This window comes from Anolis sagrei, chromosome 1 (assembly GCF_037176765.1).
Source record: "Anolis sagrei isolate rAnoSag1 chromosome 1, rAnoSag1.mat, whole genome shotgun sequence".
NCBI lineage: Eukaryota > Metazoa > Chordata > Lepidosauria > Squamata > Dactyloidae > Anolis > Anolis sagrei.
This window is the reverse complement of record NC_090021.1, coordinates 72,527,745-72,547,597: the sequence shown is the minus strand read 5'-3', so window position 1 is coordinate 72,547,597 and position 19,853 is coordinate 72,527,745. Positions and strand designations below refer to the sequence as shown.

The 19,853-nt window shown below is 37.0% G+C and overlaps 1 protein-coding gene across 7 annotated transcripts in view; it reads right to left on the bottom strand.

The window, feature by feature from the left end:
- Positions 1 to 1,679: 1,679 nt before the first annotated feature.
- The window catches only part of RMND1 (required for meiotic nuclear division 1 homolog), a 29,714-nt gene continuing 11,540 nt past the window's right edge, over positions 1,680 to 19,853 (bottom strand). For all 7 annotated transcript variants that reach the window (XM_060753567.2, XM_060753568.2, XM_067466005.1 and 4 more), the window contains 8 exons: positions 19,395 to 19,434; positions 15,891 to 15,991; positions 13,242 to 13,348; positions 11,721 to 11,785; positions 9,686 to 9,762; positions 8,328 to 8,448; positions 3,713 to 3,829; positions 1,680 to 2,047 (listed from right to left, as the gene is read on the bottom strand). In XM_060753567.2, the coding sequence (XP_060609550.2) occupies positions 2,015 to 2,047; positions 3,713 to 3,829; positions 8,328 to 8,448; positions 9,686 to 9,762; positions 11,721 to 11,785; positions 13,242 to 13,348; positions 15,891 to 15,991; positions 19,395 to 19,434 (661 nt within the window). In that variant the 3' untranslated portion in view covers positions 1,680 to 2,014. The remainder of the gene's footprint in view (positions 2,048 to 3,712; positions 3,830 to 8,327; positions 8,449 to 9,685; positions 9,763 to 11,720; positions 11,786 to 13,241; positions 13,349 to 15,890; positions 15,992 to 19,394; positions 19,435 to 19,853) is intronic.

The following is a 19,853-nucleotide window of genomic DNA, read 5'->3' as shown; positions in this document are numbered from 1 at the left end:
GGAAATAAATATTTTGGACTATTTTTAAGCCATGAGTGGTTAAATCTGGATAGCAAGGGCAGACTATATGGCGGCCCTATCATTATTTAATCATATGAATGTTGTCTTGAATGTAAAACAAATCACAAGTATAGTGAGCCCTTAGTACGCACTGAGGTTTGTTCTAGGACCACCACTCCTCCCATGGATACCAAATGTCAGGGATGCTCAATTGCCATTGTATATAATTTAGTAAAATTGTGTCCCTTGTATATAACAACAAAATCAAGACTTATCTTTTGAATGTTTAAAGGTATTTTCAAGCCATGGATGGTTGAATCCATGGATGAATCCATGGTTGAATCCTTGTATTAGACTAATCAAAAGAGCAGAGCTTTCAAAAGTAGTTTCTCCAGCAACTATAATATTTTTTTGAAAAAAAAATGCAATGGGAAAAGATGGAGTGATAATATTACTTTTAACCTCCACGCTCCCATCGATACCACCATGCTCCCATGGATACCAAATGTCAGGGATGCTCAATTGCCATTGTATATAATTTAGTAAAATTGTGCCACAGGGAGGAGGGAGCAAGCTTGTTTTCCACTTCCTTGGAGACTAGGACGCAGAACAATGGCTTCAAACTACAAGAAAGGAGATTCCATCTGAACACGAGGAAGAACTTCCTGACTGTGAGAGCCGTTCAGCAGTGGAACTCTCTGCCCCGGAGTGTGGTGGAGGCTCCTTCTTTGGAAGCTTTTAAACAGAGGCTGGATGGCCATCTGTCAGGGGTGATTTGAATGCAACATTCCTGCTTCTTGGCAGGGGGTTGGACTGGATGGCCCATGAGGTCTCTTCCAACTCTTTGATTCTATGATTCTATGTGTCCCTTATATATAACGACAAAATCAAGACTTATCTTTTGAATGTTTAAAGGTATTTTCAAGCCATGAATGGTTGAATCCATGGATGTAGCAGGCCAACCGTCCCTTGTATTAGACTAATCAAAAGAGCAGAGCTTTCAAAAGCAGTTTCTCCAGCAACTATAATATTTTTTTTGAAAAAAAATGCAATGGGAAGAGGTGGAGTGATAATATTACTTTTAACGTCCCCCATGGAGAAATACTGGTTTTAAAAGAGCACTTAGCATTTTGATTGTTTTGTTGTTGGGTCTAATAAAGATCATTAGCCATGATAGTTAAGTAGAAACCCTATGTCTCAGAGCAGGTTACTTTGGAACACTACATCGTCGGGACAGAATGAGTTCACGTTAACGAGCTGTTGGGCTTATGTATTTCTCAGGAACTTGGCTAATTGCAGTTAATATCTTGGCTATGAGAAACATTACCAGCAATCTAAAATTATACTTATTTCACCATTTACTAAATTCATTGATAAGCAAATTAAGGCCAGCTTAGTTATCCTTTGATCGACCGTGAAGTGACTTGCTCTCTTCATCATCTGTAAATAATTTTTACACTTTCAAATTTGATTAGAATTTTTATAAGAAAAAGGAATTTGATAAATTTGAAGATCTCCATAGTAGAAGCAAGGAGTGAAGGGGTCACAAAGCTGTATGTCTGCCACAAAATAGCGAATCCAGGAAATTTTTTACAACATTCATGTGCACACAGTATAGGAAGAGCTTTATAAAATGTTGCTGAATGTGTCAAATGTGCAAAAAGTATACCATTCAGGTATTAAGATTTCTAAATGTCAGATTGTATTCTTTATTGCACAATTTCTTGCAGCATACCAAAGAAATATCAGGCATAGAGATTCTGGAAAATAAGCATTTATAGAAAGAATGATTTACTTTTAAGCCACAATTTTCCACCAATGTAATACATTTTTTTAAAAATTGTTCTACATCCACAAATTTCAATTATTTTGTAAGCACCAGGTGTCCATATATTTATTACGACAGTGATTGAACTTTCGACAAGTGTGAAGAATAAAGTTGAAGAATTCCATCAAACGAGGCTTTGGGATGTTTCTCCACAAGCTAGTCAAAATTTCTGGCTCTCATTTATTGTCAAAAAAGCATTCTACCAAGTTCAAACATGACCTGAAAAACAAACAAAATGTACTGCATATTCTGTATTTTAATTGTTGCTATTTTTACTAATAGTATTTATATTTTGCCCTTTTCATCCCGAAGGGTACTCAGGGCGGATCACAGAACACATACACAGCAAGATTTAATGCCATTATACACTGACAAGGCAGACAACTGTACATAGAGGTATATATACGCTTTCCCATCTTTGGCATCTTGATTCAGGCTGGGGGTGGGTGGGTTGTGCTGTCGCTCCACTTTCCCTGCCAAAGAGCTCTGTTTGTAAATTTCCTCCCTGATCAAATTGCCAGCATTTTTCTGGCATTTCCATATGGGTGCCCCTTAAATACCTCCCTGCTTAAAGCTGTACCTATTTATCTACTCACACTGCTGTTTTCAAAACTGCTAGGTAGGCAGAAGTTGGGCTAAAGGCCAGGAGCTCACTCTGACCCAGGCTTCCAACTGTCAGCCTTCTGGTTGGCAAGATTTACTGCAGCTGGAGATTAACCAGCTCTGATAAAGCCTGGCCCTTTAGGTTATGAATCTGCAAGTCCTACATGTCGTTTCAAATTATTTAACTAACACAGGGATATCAGTTTATCCCTCCCTTCCGTTTTGAATTTTGAGATTTCAGATCACTGTACAGTGGGATAAAACAAATACAAAAAGTTCATATTCAAATAAAAGACTACATAGTATTTAATAGGAAATACCACACGAGGAAAAGAGGTGGCAATATACAGGCTGAAAACAAAGTTATCAAACAAATTGTTAAAAAATAAATGTGTACTGCTGGCTTTGGAGAATTTCACAAGTCACAACATTTATGTGTGGAAAATTAAGAAGTAATACACAACCTCTTTAGTCAGTCCCATATGGTTCCAGGATAGTGAAAGAGAGCAAAAACTCACAGGTGCTGTCAACACTTATCTTCCTTCCAAAATCCCACTAAAGTATACACAAACTAATTGTAAAGGACAAAATCAAGCTGACTTCAGTATGCTTAGTAAATTTAAGTTGTGAACTGGTAAATATAAAATTTTGAGTTTTATAATTGTAATCTGTGGATATTTTTGGAGTATTAACAGTATTGGACAGAGATGTAAGTGATCCAGATTTGTCCCTATTGAGCAAAGAAAGCCAGTAGGTTTTTTTTTTTCATGTCAGGAGCGACTTGAGAAACTGCAAGTCACTTCTGGTGTGAGAGAATTGGCCATCTGCAAGGACGTTGCCCAGGGGATGCACGGATGTTTTGATGTTTTCTCATCCTTGTGAGAGGTTTCTCTCATGTCCCCGCATGAGGAGCTGGAGCTGATAGAGGGAGCTCATCCGCAATCTTCCTGGAGTCGAACCTGTGACCTGTCGGTCTTCAGTACTGCCGGCATAGGGGTTTAACCCACTGCACCACCGGGGGTGCCAGTAGGTAAATTACACTTGGCTTAGCTGACCTCACAGGATTACTACAGTTATACTGGGAAGAAATGAGCTATACACATTTAACTGGAGCAAATACAGGAGGGAAAAATTAATATTACATAAACATTGTTATTTTTTAAAAAATTAAGTTGTCAAAAAAGTTGTTTTGGCATTTGCCTGTAAAATACCTGAAGCTGAACCTTTATCCACTAAGATGCATTGTGTTTGTTACCAATACAGCTATTACATCAGACTAACCTCAATGGTGATGAGTATCACTATCATCCATTCCAAGCGCAAAGCATGTTTTTCACTCAAATGATTTCTCATCAGATCTGTCAGCTCTGTGCAATGTTGGAGCTTCTCATTCACCACCTGCAACAGCAAGAATATAACAACTGCTATTGCAGAAATTTTGGGGCAAACAACTTGTTAAAAATCATCAGTTGAACTGCTCAGACAGAGACTAATAGAAACCTAAAACCTGGCTGAAGTATGTGACAGCTAAGGTTTCTGAAACTCAAATGGAAGTGTTATCTAATATAATCTAGATGACAGTATGGCTTCAAATATTGTCGTAGAGTTAGATCTTCTCAACAGTGGTTTATATGATGATTTTGTGGATTGAAGGATAAAATGGAAATATTACATTTACTATCCAATTCAGTTCACATTACAAGGGATTCCAAGTATATATAACAGGGGTGTGTGAATCCATTCTGTTTTTGTTTCGAATTTTTGGTGCCCCCCTCTTTTTGGGAAGATTCCAGGAGATTAGGAGGGGGGCAATCGGATTCGTAATTCGGAACATACTTAACATCAAAGAATAAGTGAGGGGAATGCCAGAATATTTCTATGAAGATATGATAGCAGTTTACTCCTTCATATATTTCAAACCAACCTTTTAGCTCTTGTTTATCAGGAAGAAACAAAATAAGGGGTTCATTACTTGGAGGACAAAAATCCACATTTTTCCTGATGTTTGTTTTCCTAACAGAGTGATACCTTTTTACTGAGAGTTAAATTTTGTTGTTATCAAAGTTTCTGTTAAAGGTCTATAGGATAATCTTACGGAAACTCGAAATGTATAATGGAATGTATGGGCACACCTCCACAGGCTCACATAGTAGTATAAAAGCAGCTAATGTTAATTTGCCACAAAGATTTATTGTGACAAATAGCTTAATTTACAACATCTTATTCTTGCATTGCATTTTCTGTATGTGGACCTTACACAGCCTTCCCTTTCTGCCCTGATAGTCAAACTGCAGTGGTAGCACCAGCCCACATGTGAAACAGGATGGGAGAGTTAAAATATTATTTTCCAAAGTTTAATGTCCATCAAAGTAATTTCATAGCATCTGAAGTGTGGCCAATTTTAAGATAGGTTAAGATATGTTTTCTTTGTAAACAGGGGAAATGTTTAGGCAAAGAAAGTGAGTTTGAAAACATATTTACGAATGGACAGAAGACAATGAAAGGATTAGTAGGAGAATGATATAAAATGATGATAAAAGATGATGAGTATGTAGTAAGAACATTACAAAGCAAATGATAGAAGGAAGGGCCACTCACAAAACAAACTATAAAGGAAGTAAAGAAGGGAGTTATGAAAATTAAAAAATATAAAGAATTACAAAGGAAATTTATCTGGAAATGGTACAGGACACCAGCTCAATTAGCAAATATGGGAACAGAACTAAGCCCAATGTGTAGAGAAAGGCTGGAATGCATATATGTGGTGGGATTGTTTAAATGTAAAAACTTTATGGGAAAAGATAATTAAAAATGGGGAAACTTTTCAAAATAACAATTCAAATTAATATGGAATTTGTGTTAATGGCAATTATAATGAATAAAGACGTTGCTGCAAAGAATCAAGACCTATTTAAAGCAATGATCTGGAGCATTGCAACACACCCAAATACCTGGGAGTCACTTTGGACCGTGCTCTGACCTACAAGAAGCACTGCCTGAACATCAAGCAAAAAGTGGGCGCTAGAAACATCATCATACGAAAGCTGACTGGCACAACCTGGGGATCACAACCAGACACAGTGAAGACATCTGCCCTTGCGCTATGCTACTCTGCTGCTGAGTATGCATGCCCAGTGTGGAACACATCTCACCACACTAAAACAGTAGATGTGGCTCTTAATGAGACATGCCGCATTATCACGGGGTGTCTGCGCCCCACACCACTGGAGAAATTACACTGCTTAGCCGGTATTGCACCACCTGACATCTGCTGGGAAGTAGCAGCCAATAGTGAAAGGCAGAGGCAGAGACACCTCCAGATCATCCCCTGTTTGGGTATCAGCCAGCACGTCAACGACTTAAATCAAGACATAGTTTTCTTAGATCTACAGAGACACTCGCTGGAACACCCCAGCAAGCTAGAGTCCAAAAGTGGCTGGCCCAAACCCAGCACCTCAATCCATGGGTGATACCAGATGAGAGACTCCCCCCTGGGCACACAGAACACTGGGCGACTTGGAAGGCACTGAACAGACTGTGCTCTGGCACCACGCGATGCAGAGCCAATCTTAAGAAATGGGGCTATAGGGAGGAATCCTTGGCATGCGAGTGCGGAGAAGAACAAACCACTGACCACCTGCTGCAATGCAACCTGAGCCCTGCCGCATGCACAATGGAGGACCTTCTTGCGGCAACACCAGAGGCACTCCAAGTGGCCAGATACTGGTCAAAGGACATTTAACCAACAACCAAGTTGCATAATCTGTGTGTTTTCTTTTCTTTTCTTTTTAATCTGTGTGTTTGTTTTGTTCTGTTAGAATTGAAATACATACAATGGTATGGTTGCTGATGACACGATAAATAAATAAATAAATAAGCAATGATCTTAGCAGGAAAGATGGTAATAACCTGTGGATGGAGAGATGAAAAAATGGAATATGGAAAATTGGAATAACTATTTATTTGAGCAAGTCCAATAAGATATTATTGCATGTATAACCCAAGAAGATTCACAGGAGGACAAAACAGAAGAAATTAAAGAGAAATGGGCAACATATATGAAATGGGTAAAAGAATGAGAAGCCAGCACTGATACTGTACAAAGATTAAAAAGTTGGTTTAAAATAATGTAATATGAATGAATCTGTAAAGAATGTGAATGGATAATATAGAAATATGTTATCATAATGTAAACCTACAATAGACATTTATTATCTGTTCAAATATGTTATTTTGTTTTCAATAAAAAGGTATGTTTTCTTTGAAACTGTTCTTACAGCAATGCATATATGTTATGAAAATGCATGCAAGGAATGTTTTGGCCTGCTTACTAGTGGACAAAAATTAATCTGGGACCAGCAGAGACGTTTATAGAGAATTCAGGGTTCCTTGTTAAAGATGGACTTTTACAAACGCATTACTCAGGCTTCCAGTGGCAATAACCTCTTTCTAGAAAGTTAATAAAATTTGTACAACTTTCAGGAAAGTTACTAGAATTGTACAACTTGTAAAATAAAAAGTACACAATTAGAGGGAGGCTGGGGGAAAGAGATATTTGCTATATATGCTCAACAAGCAGAATGACAGTTTTAACGCTTTTCATATCCAGCAACCATGTGCATTTTGCCTGACAAGTTCTTGATTCCTCTCATTTGAAGCATAAAGTTAAATTGAAGAAAAACCTCATGCCATTTCCAAACCATGAATTCTGGTTTCCCAATTCCAAACATGTCAGGAATCCAAAACCAATTTCAAATTCAGGACTCCTGAGTTGTCTTCACAAACACCAGGCCTTTTCTTCCTAGTGAATATCTGGTTGCTTTAGCCACTCCCCATCATAAGGAGAAGTGCTTACGCAACACCACAATGCTCAGGAACAGTAAGCCAGTTGTTTTAACCATGTTGGCTTAACAAATGGGCAAACAAGTTCCACAGATTCTTACTTGTCCCCAAACAAATAAAGAAAAAAAGGCTCGGCATCTTCCAGGATCCTAGTGCATGCAGAAGACTTGGGAGGAGAGTGTTTAAAGATAGGTTTCTTTATGGAAAAATATATATACAGTTGGTCTTCCACTTCCACGAGTATCTCTAGGCTCAACCAAATCATATTTAACACATGAATAAGGATGTGGACCCACTTGCTTACTCATTTGTGCAGGGATGGGATGAGATTTTTTTTTGGGGGGGGGGGAGAGAAGGTAGAAAGGGGACACTCATCCTATCCTCTTCACGGCCTCTGGCAGTGAGCAAATACATGTACCCACTTTCCTCCTGTCCCTTCCTTCCCTCCTGCATGAATAAACATTTCTATCTTCCTCCCTCATGTCCTCCCCCACATGAATGACCTCATGCATGCATTCCCCTTCCCATTCCCCTGCCATCCACATTGGTGAGTGAACACATGTGCTCATCTTCCTACCCCTTCCTCTCAATTCCCACCTTCCAACGCAAGTGAGCAAACTCATGCATGCTCGCCCTCCCTCCCTCATGTCATTCCCATCCTCCTCCTGCTGTGTGAGCAAGTGAGAATACATGGATCCTCCTACCATCCCATCTCCTTCTTCCTTCCCAGCTACAGGAGAAAGGGAACACACTGATGATTGGGACCAGCCAGCTGCTAGTTTGATTTCTTCCTAGCAACACTGTTGTCATCAAAATCTAAAAATGGCATGGGGTAGCACATATAGTAATATGTGAATAATCAAATCTACGAATGCTTAAACTGCACACATAATGGACCAACTGTAGTAAGTAGGTAATTTGTAGTTTTTTACTTCTGAGAACAAAAAGAAACAAAGTTTAAAATTCTAAGAGTTCTTGGAGGAGAAACAATGTGTGAACAACTCTCAAAATGGCAGAAAATAGATTATTCTGGGTGGAAGAAAAAAATACATACCTTAACTCTGCGATTAATACTCAGGAACTGACAAGTTTTATCATATAGCTGTTCAAGGTGTTCTCTATCCCAGTAGAAATCCGGCGTAATCAGAAGATCAGAACTTAAATTTATGCGGTGCCTGAAGATTAGGGGGTGAATAAATGAGAACATTCTTAGTATTTATAGCTCTTTATACCTATGTTGATAATTTGATGTGATAATGACGTGGTTCAGATGTAAGTACTACTGAGCAACAAATGTCATGACTTGTGAGAATTGTCAATTAAGAGACATTGGACTGAAACTCTGGGTTATGATTTGGATTTGCAGACTCAGACTTCGATGTGTTAATATTTTAAGGGTCAATATTTTAATGTATTTTTATTGCTGTTGATTTGATTATGTGAATTCTTGTGTTCTAACTGTTTCTTTGTCAGCATCTAATGACTGCCAATTGTAAGCCGCCCTGAGCCCCCTTTCAGGGGTTGAGAAGGATGGGATACAAATGCTCTAAATAATAAATTAAAAAAATAATACTTGAACTGGAAAAATATTTTTGCTCAAACCAGGTTTTCATTGTAAGTATGACCCTTGAAGGACTTGGATATGTACATTCTACTTCCTATCACATGCATGGTTCTCTCTCTGATTTGAAATATTATGCCTACTTTTTCATTTCAAACCAAATTGAAAATTGGTCAGAAAAGGAAAATGGTATAAAAGGTACTAACAAAAAAGTAGTCCTTCCAAAACCATGAGTATCACTATCCTTGTCCAAACCCTAAACAATGCATATCACTAAGAGCAGTGTGAGTGTTTTTCATAATGTAAAAAAACCCAAAAAACAAAAACCAGAACTTTCCACTGTTGTAATAAAGCCAGATTCTTAAGCTTTCATTTACCATTGTGCGTTTTACATATAGAGATATCAAGAGCTATGTCCTCTGTAGGAATATCACAAGAAGTTCCTCAACAACTTTAGTAACATTTCCAGTAATCTAAATGCTAGTGATTAGGCACAAATTGATCAGAGACATACTCCATTTTTAAAAAAATGATTATTGTAAGATGTGTGAAGTGTAATGTGGCTCCTTGAGTTCTTCTATTGCATTTCATATTTTTGAAAAAGAGAAATGAGAAAGAACATGCTATTATGTAACACTCAGAACCATGACTGCTTTTTGTGGAATGCCACCTCACTAAGTCCTTTGTGAAGGCCTTGGTTTTGGTTATCTATATAGAGCAAAAATCAGTAGCAATGTGCATCAAGATGCCCTTGTTCCTCTCCTGGAACAACCACACACATAGTCATAGCATTTCTTCTTTAAAGTTGGTTGTTAACAAAACTCTTTCCTTTTTTAAAGTTAATGTCATACCTTAATGCAAATAGCTCCCCAATTTTCTGCATTACATCTGCATGAGACAATTTCACCTTCCTTCTTAATTTTAGTATCTGTAACAAGATTGCAATAAGCCATTGAGCAATGATATTTTGCAAATAACTTTTTAATCTAGGATACAACAGCAGCTGATACATATCTCAATTTTACTCATTTATTTAATTTATAGCATATTTTTATCCCATATGTTTTACAGCATTACCTCCAATTCTCTTAAAATTGTTTCAAAATATTTTTGTTGAACATACAATTGATAATTTCCTTTTTCAAGAGGTGTTCCTCACATGTTAACTGTCACTCAATACTGAATCAATGTAAAATTACACTTCTATTTTAGTTGTTGTTAGTCAGTTTCACAGATTTGCTAGTTTAGAGTTATAGACTGTATCAGCAGAAGTCACTCATGCAGTCAGGGTTTTCCATTTCCTTGGAGGACCTTCAGGAAGGGCCAGCGTTGTGATGTAATTTCATTCAGGAGAAATCTTAGAAAACTGGACAACAGAAGCTTGTACAAGCAGGGTTGGGAGAAGAGTGCAGAAAATCCCATTCTATAAATTGCTTCCACAAACTCTAGACTCAAGTCACTGAAAAGAGCAACAAATAATTTTTGCTCTTAAGAGGGAAATATAAGATGATTTAACTCGGTTGCACGAAAATCCTTTGGTGCTCGGACTACCAGACATAGCTAACACCAACAAGATGAAATCTCAAGATATAATCAGTTAAACCAGGTTTAAACACCCAACAGCCTATGGGCTGCCTACATGCCCCACACCTTATCTGCAGTCCTCATGGCTCCATTACTGAATTCCAATCCAGAGTCGACCCAATGAATCAATAAGTGGAACCGACACAGTGTATTTCCCCAAATGTCATCTGATTCTGGATTTAGATTTAAGATTAGATTATTATTTTCAATAGAATGAAGACTTTTTTGCAATTGAAAAACTTGCATTTCTGGAATTTTTTACAGCTGAGGAGCAAATATTGAGCTGCCAACAACCATGAAACAGGATCTAGAGCAATGTTTCTCAACATGGAGTCCCCAGATGGTTTTGATTTACAACTCCCAGAAATCCCAGCCAGTCACCAGTTGTTAGGATTTCTGGGAGTTGAAGACCAAAAACATCTGGGGACCCCAGGTTGAGAACCACTGGTCTAGAGGGCTGGTATAGTTATTCATTCTTGGAGAAGAGCTTGTGCTATCTATCAGCTGACTGTACCTGAGAGTTACATTACAGGCTTGCTATTATCCAGGCATCAAAAATATGTCTTCAATTAAGTGTGAGAAACTAGGTTCATCCTCTTTTATACACTATACACTGTTGAGATAGTAGTGGGTCACACTACTATCTCAACAGAAGTTTGACCACATTAGAGGCCATGGTTAATTTGAGGTAAACAGTATTTGAGGAATATAATATCCTCATAGGATACTTCAAATAGGGTTTAACTAAAGCAGGGGTCCTCAAACTTTTAAAGCAGATGATCGGTTCACAGTGCCTCAGACTATTTTGGGGGGTGGGCTATAGTTTTTAAAAAACATGAGTAAATTCCTATGCATATTGCACATATATTTGTTATGCAAAAAATGAAAGAACAATACAATACTTAGAATGAAGAACAGTTTTAACCAACATAAACTTACCAGTATTTCAATGGGAAATTTGGGACGGCTTTTGGCTGGTGACATAGTCAAGTTAATTAGGATTGTTGTTGTCATGTTGTCAAGTCATTTCAGACTTAAGGTAACCCCAAGTCTAAAATTTAGATTGGGGGGGGGGGGTGTAAATTACCTTGGAGGGCTGTCTAGAAACCCCGAACTAAAGCATTAGAAACAAATTCTGTATATCCTCAGTCACAATACAAATTTGGAGTAGAAACCTGACAGACAAATTTTAATTATTCCATGCTATTAACAAATCCTGGCATCTTGTACTTGCTAATATATAGCTAAAAGCCTTCAAATGCACTCCTACTTTTTAGGACAAGTGAAAAAAGTAGCAAATACCTCAGGTATTGACTGGATAGATTCTACAAAATTATCCACTGATGCTTCCCAAATGGCCAGTTTTACTACATTAGAGAAAAGTACAAAAGACTTATTATTCATGTTCACTGCATTTAAATATTACCACAAAATTCTTACCTGAAATTATATAATGGTTGTTTTCAGATACTGGTCTGGTTTGCGTTTTAAAAGATATGCTTAAGGGTTACAAGGCATAATGGGCAGGACACCCTTGATCAAATTTCACAGTGATGCAGAAGGTTTCAATTTTGATTCTAATAGTGACAGTGGGAAAGGAAACTTAATCATTATTTTTTCATATTATTTCTTTGGTCTGCATGTCCTGAGATCTACTTTTTATTGGAAATAAAAAGTATTCTTATATGCTGCAAAATATGTAACTCAGCTACAGAATAAAATTAGAGTATTTTAATGACATGTCTTAAATTATATACAATGAGGGAGTTGAGTTTTTCTCCCTATTTAATGTATATAATATCTTGAAATGAGATGTGAATTGTTCATAATAGGTTACTTGGCTAGTGTGCTTCAACACTGACTTCAAAAATGCAGTTGTTGAGGTCTTTGTTGCAGTAGCTGTTTTGCATTATACTATGGTAATATGTGATCACAAATGCTATCGATTGTATACATTCATAAAAATTATTCAGGTAAGAACCTGTGGCCTCCAGATCTGGCTGAACTATATTTCCCCTGTTTATTTAATGTTTGTTCTGGCTTTCTCTCATCGCTGAGGACAAGACAAATTTCAACATAATGGAAAACAACGATAAACATTGTAAAAATAATAGAAAAGCTGGTTATAGCACAAAGGTAAGACAAATTTCATTATTCAATAAAAGGAATCAAACCATTGAGGTTCACCCATGCAAAATCTCTGTCCTTATCAGAACAAAAAAATCTCTGTTGATTGGTGGAAGAACAGAGGGGCTGACTTCCCTTGACAACTGAATTCTGTATTTGGGAGCAGTCATGTAAAATGCTTTCTCTTGCATCCTCACCAAAGATACCTCTGGAAGCAGTGGGACTTGCAAATCTCAAAACCCCAACCATTTTGATTTAAGATAAGGTCTTACCACTCCCTCTTTATGTATGACACAATCCATCCTTGTTGTGCAGTTTCCTTTACCCAGCTGGCCATTCGTAAGCTATTATATAAGCCAGGAAGAGCAAAGATCCTGTAGGTTTTTTCCCAAAACCTCACATTTCCAAGGATTCTGTCCACTCCAGCTATATAAACTGAAATGCGTCAATGAATGCCATCCAAATATTGCTGACTATTGATTATAAAAACTAGGCTTCATGGAGCAGATAAGTGCAGTAGCTTCTGGAGGGCCACAGGCTTTCCAATTCTAGTTAGTATCAGGGGCTGGCTGGGTAGGAAACAACTAAGTATGTGATAAGTACACATAATTCCCTGTGATTGTTTTCTACTTATCCCATATATAACATCCACTCACAAATTGGTGGTTTGAATGCCTGCTACAATATACAACTTACCAGAAAGGCAAAGGGCATTTGAAAAAGCAAACTTTTCAAGTGTGACGTCATCAGCATCAAGTTCTGAATTTATCAGTATTTCTCCTCTGTGAAGCTTTGATTGTCCTCTGTAAAGAGCAGTAAGAATGCCTTAATTGACCAAATGAACCAAAATAGATTTTACCTTAAAACACTTCATTACACAAGGGTATTAGTCATATAGCTATTAGTATGTTTTTAGAATACAAGTATGAGCAAGAAGCTAATCCATGTCTCCTAAGCACAAGCTTATTCCCGTCACAGAAAATGAAAGGAGAAAACAAGCTTGTCTAGCTTTTGTTCAGCAGCTTTTGCAAAAACTATTAATCAGAACACAAGGCTACTGAGCAAATTATTTGGAAAATAGTTTTTTTTCTTTTTCTTTGAAGTGCTTCTTGTAAGTACTTCAAAATAAAAACATTGTCTGGCATTCTGTTAGTCAAATAACATGCCACAAACTAGACACATTATCTTGTAATCATTTTGTTATTCACATTTGTGATCCTGGCACAATGTTCTTGACCTTAAAAGCCAAGCGTTATTTGGCACTAACAGGGCACTAAAGGATCACGCATCCAGCTCCCTCCCACTAGCAGACTATGGGATAACAAGGACTTTGATATGCACAGAAGCTGGAAGGATCCTTGGTTCTATTCACTGCACTGTTGCTTGCTGGTGGGAAGGTACTGGAAGCATAATCTTTCAGTTCCCATTCATAACCATCACATTACTCTCCATTTGGCATTGCTGTCTGGCTTCTGAGGTGAGGGTTATTTTGTGTGTTGGTATGGGAGGGGTTGGATCAGAGGACAGAATGTAACTATGGCATCATAGCTATGTGTCCAATGGAGGATCATGATCATTATCTATTTGAGATATCAGGAGAAATCTACTAGTGAAATACATGTGCTGAAGAGGAAAGGTCTGAAGTTGAGAAAACAACAATATACCCTGCTGTAAGTAGGACACTCATGTCTTTCCTTTTGTTCCATCTTGCAATGGTATAGTTGTGTTTGTGCATCTATCTGTCTCTTCTGTGTCCAATTGTACCATTGCATTCACCTTCTAACCTGTTTGTCAGGTTTTCCCATAATACATTTTTTCAATCTGCAATTTGGGGATGGTGAACTGCTTTTCAATTTCAATTAGCAGGGTTGTTTTTAAAGGTTAGTGTTTCCATTCAGAATTTTAAAGGAATAGTGTGGTGGACACACTGGTCCTAAATCCAACTGCACTAAAATATTAGGTTTTTTAAAATAATTTCTATGGTGAGTTTGCACTTCTACCCTTGTGGTAATTTGAAAGTAGCTTTCAGTTAAACCAGGAGCTACACTATCAATGGGGAGTAAGTATGGAGTAGTGGTTTGGACATTGGAATATAACTCTGGAGACCAAGATTCAAATCCCCACTCAGCCGTGGGATGACCTTAGGCAAGTTACACCTTTCAGTCTCAGAGGAAGGTAAAGCAAACAGCTTCTGAAGAACTGTCTGCAAAAAAGCCCTATGATAGCTTCACCTTAGAGTTCACATAAGTAACAAATAACTTGAAGGTGAAAAAAAAATACGAAGACAGTAAATCTTTCCGGTATACACAAAACATTCGTCCTTCTGTTCCTGCAACTCTATTCAGCCTCCCTACTACAGTTGTCTGGGTTTTTTTTTTCTTACTCTCTCTGCATCTCATGCAACTGGGTTTGCAGGGACTGATTCAAGTTTTTTCCCAGACTAAAATCTGAAAACTCCAAGTCTACTGGTATCCTATAGTTTATGGGTAGTGCAATTTGGGCTATGTAAGTGGAAGCACAGGAAACTTGATTTGGGATTAGCATTCAAAAGGATGATGATGATGGCAGCAGGAATCCTCTATGGCAGTTATGAATGCATAACCTGGAGTTATGTATTTGTGACTGCTATGTATTCACAAACCCTAATTTAGTAGCTACGAGGGACAGCGAAAGTCTCCCAAGTCCCATTTACTAGGAAGCAGTTCCTGTGACTGAGTGGGGTATGTTTCCACTGCTCCTTGAGAAAGAAATGGCTGCCATTCTCTCGTCCCCATCTTTTTGAGAAAATGACCTCTGGGGTGAGGGGGAATTAGGACAGGAATCCTGTCCACGGGGTTGGGTGGAAATGGCAGTTAGCTGTTTTCATGAAAAAAATAATTCAGAGTTGTTATTATATTCCAATTTCAAGATGAGAAAGTAGATTAAAATTAAACACATGTATTTGTATTTGGTATTTTACTAGGTGCGAATAAAGCAATTATCCACTACATTTCTTTTGAACTTTTTTTTCCTGATGTGTCTACATTCCTTACACTAGCAATGATACCTTCTAATTCTGCAAAGAAAATCTGGAAAAAGCTTCATTGGGACATCTAGATGTTCTGAACCCGTGGGTCCCTAGGGTTTTTGGCCTAAAACTCCCAGAAATCCCAGCCAGTTTACCAGCTGTTAAGATTTCTGGGAGTTCAAGGTCAAAACATCTGGGACCCACAGGTTGAGAACCACTGCTCTGGCAGAAAAATGAAGATAATACATTCAGGAAGCAAATATACGCCAATGGTTCCTGTTCTTATTTGCCCAATTAAATTCTAGATTTTGTGAAATCTAAGACATTTAGAAACTTACTCTCCTCTCCTGTAATTAATCTCTTCATTCTCCCAATGAACTAATGCAATTTCATATGGCTGAATTTCATACTTCTCCAGGATTTGCATTATATTCTTCATCTAGAAAATAAAATGTACAATTTATTAAAATTGCTGACAAATACAATGAGATCACCGTTAAGTTTTTTTTATAGGCAAAACATTATAGTTCTCTACCAAAAAATAATCTGTTGTAATGATTTTTTAGTATCTGGGAGAGTAATGTGTGTGTGTGTGGGGGGGGGGGGGGGTTAAACTCTTTCTTAAATTATTAGCCAGGGGACCAGGCACCCTTATTTTTAAAACTGGAAGACAACACCCCAAAAACTTTAAAAGGTGGAGATTTAACCATTTGGTTTCTCTTAAAGAAGAAGATAGACAAGAACTGAAGGAGGAAATTCATTAATACTTTAAACTAAACACCTGAAATAAGGGAAGACAAAATAAAATAAAAAAGTATCAAGAAAAGAGAAAAAGGTAAGGTAGATAAATTAAACCGGGGGGGGGGGGGGGGTTAAAAAATATTTCAAGCCTTTCAAAAAGACCCTATAGAAGAAAATAAAGAAAAATGGAGGGGGATAAAAACACAATTAGACAATTTAGAGATAATCATTTAAATATATATTTTTAAATACTTTTAAAACATTTTTATTTACAAAATTTTGATTATCTGTCAAAAACGACTTTCAGATTAATTTCATTAACAACTCAAAGAAGGAAGCAGTAAATTAACCAAATTAAGAGATGAAAAAGGACAACTAAAAACAAAGGAGGAGGATTTAAAGGAAATTATGGCAAGCTATTATGAAAAAACTTTACATAATATTTGAATTTACATAATTACTGAAAGTTCGGATGTTCTAATTAAAAAAAAGACCCTCAGATGGAATCATCATACCAATAATGAAATAGAAGTGTTGATCAAAAATTTGAAATCAAATTCATCTCCTGGCCATGATGAGTTTACCACTAATTTTAATAAAATATTCCAAGCAGAAGTTGCCTCAAACCTACTACCACTATTTAATGAGATTTTTTTAAAAAAAGATCAGAAATAATAAAAATATTAAAACCTAATAATAAACCCATATAGACCAATAATACTATGCAATGTGGATTATAAAATTTTCAAAAAAATTAAATAACAGACTGAAAGATATTAAAACAAGAACCATTAAAATTGAAAGGGGAACAAAGCAAGGATGTCCCCTTTCACCAATTTATTTTATGATGGTGATAGAACCCCTCGCTAATTAGAAACAAAAACAAAATAAATGAATATGATTGGGAAGGAATATCTAAAAGTAAATTTATATGCAGATGATGCAATGTTATTATTAGGTTCACTAGAGGAATCTGTAAAGGAAATAACAAGAATAATTTAAACATTTAAGAATATCTCAGAATTAGCTACAAACATTGAAAAATCAGATATGTTACATAAAAACTTAAACTGGAAAGAATTAAAAGAGGCGCAAATAACTCTGGGGTAAAACTGGGAAAAAAGAAGTTAAGATATTGAGGCGTATAATCTAAATAATATAGTTCAACTAAACTACAATGAATTATGGGGAAAAATAAGTAAGCAAATACTTAATTGGAAAAAATGCAGTTTGGATATCACAACCAGGATAAAGGTTTGTAAAATAAAGATTTTACCCAAGATATTGTTCCTTTTTCAAATTCTACCACTTAACATTCCAGGCAAAATAATAAAGAAATGGGACAACTCAATTAAATGTTGGATAGCAGGGGCTAATAAGGATAGAATCTCCAAGTCAATATTATACTCACCAGAAGAGAATGGAGGTTGGGAGCCACAAACCTACAGTTATTCTGAGGCATTCCAATTAGACTATTGGAATTTAATTTGGACGAGTCAAAAAGATGGGTAAGATTGGAGAACTCAACATAGCTCATGTATTAAGGAAAAATTAGATGAAAAGGAAATAACGGTAATAAAAAGTGCACTGCTGATTTCAACAATGTAAAGCTGGAAAAAATGGTAAAATATATTTCCAATAATAAAATAGATCTGCTCCCAAAGTTCGAATGAGATTCACAACTTTGCTTCAGCAATGCAAATAGTGCATTGCTGTACAGGGACGACAATATGATCACTTTATATAACATTGGAATTTTGTAATTTAAGATGGAATTTGTGACTGTTTAAACCAGTGCTTCTCAACCTTCCTAATGGTGCGACCCCTTAATACAGTACCTCATGTTGTGGTGATCCCCAACCATAAAATTGTTTTTATTGCTACTTCATAGCTGTAATTTTGCTATTGTTATGAGTCGTAATGTAAATATCTGATATGCAGCATGTATTTTCATTCACTGGACCAAATTTGGCAAAAACACCCGATACGCCCACATTTGATTACTATTTGGGGGGGGGGGGCTGATTTTGTCATTTGGGAATTGTAGTTGCTGGGATTTATAGTTAACCTACAATCAAAGAGCATTCTGAGCTTCACCAATGATGGAAGTGAACCAGACTTGGCAAACAGAACTCCCGTGACCACCAGAAAATACTGGAAGGGTTTGGTGGGCATTGACCTTGAGCTTTGAAGTTGTTGTTCACCTACATCCAGAGAGGACTGTGGACTCAAACTATGATGGATCTGGACCAAACTTGGTACGAATACTCAATATGCCCAAATGGGAACACTGGGGGAGTTTGAGGAAAATAGACCTTGACATTTGTGGTTCACCTACAATCAAAGAGCATTCTGATCCCCAACAACAATAGAATTGGGCCACACTTCCCACACAGAACCCCCATGACCAACAGAAAGTCCTTGGTGACTCCTCTGATACCCCATCATGACTCCAGGTTGAGAAACACTGGCTTAAACCATTATTATAACCCCTCTCTTCCAATATTAATGCAAGTAATCACCACAGCTACTGTTGAAGTATTTTGTGATGATTCACTTGTTGCCTTGATCAATCTGTAAGATCCCAAACCCTTCCCAGAATCATTCATTTATGTAAAGCAATTGTCTCCTTGGCTCACCCTCAATTCCCTGGCACCAAGGCCATGCAGGAAAACATCCTATGTTTTCCATTCAATGTTTCACTATGAAGTGGAAATAAGCTGTGCATTTTATCTTTTCACCAGAGTCTTGCCTTTAGGCCTCCTTACTTTTTAATCAACTTTTATTCTATTTATTTATTTACTTGCTAAACACTTTTTGCTTTATTAGAAAGCCAGCACCACATCATGCAGTGATTTGAGCATTACAATTTGACTCTGGAAAGAAGGGTTCAAATCCCTGCTCTATCTGGAAACCTACTGGATAAACTTAGTCAAGTCACACTCTCAGCCTCAGAAGGAGGCAACAAGACAAACCAAATTTTGCCTAGAAATCCCTGTGATAAATTTGCTTTAGTGTCTGCATAAGTTAGAAATGACTTGAAGGCACAACAACAGTTTCATTGAATGTAACTCGTTTCACAAAATGTCCCTTTCACTTACCGTTTTTTCTTCAACATTCCAGAACACAACAGAGCCTTCCCTGTAGTAAGAGAATTGCAAAGGAGCATTAGGCTTCTTATTAAAATATGAAAGGAAAAATGACCTCTATTGGCAGTCTGGCCTTAAAGTGGCCAACCAACCGTTGATTAAGTTACCTAAGTGCTGTTTCTATTATAAGGCGTCAGAGGTGAACAAACATTTTAAAACTATTGTTATTGTAAATCAATTTATAACAAAATGAAGACCAAAGAAGCCAGACTTCCTATAGTACAGTTCTAACCAGCTGTGGGTTTACATTAAACAAGTATGCATATCTGGAGATATTAAAACTGAAGGACTGTAACTTAAAGGTTTCTTTTTCTCCTAATCTAATCTAATGCAGGAAGAGGCCAGCAAGAATATATATAGAATGCACAGGGATAGGCAGTTCTAAGCACTATATAATGCAATTTTCTAATA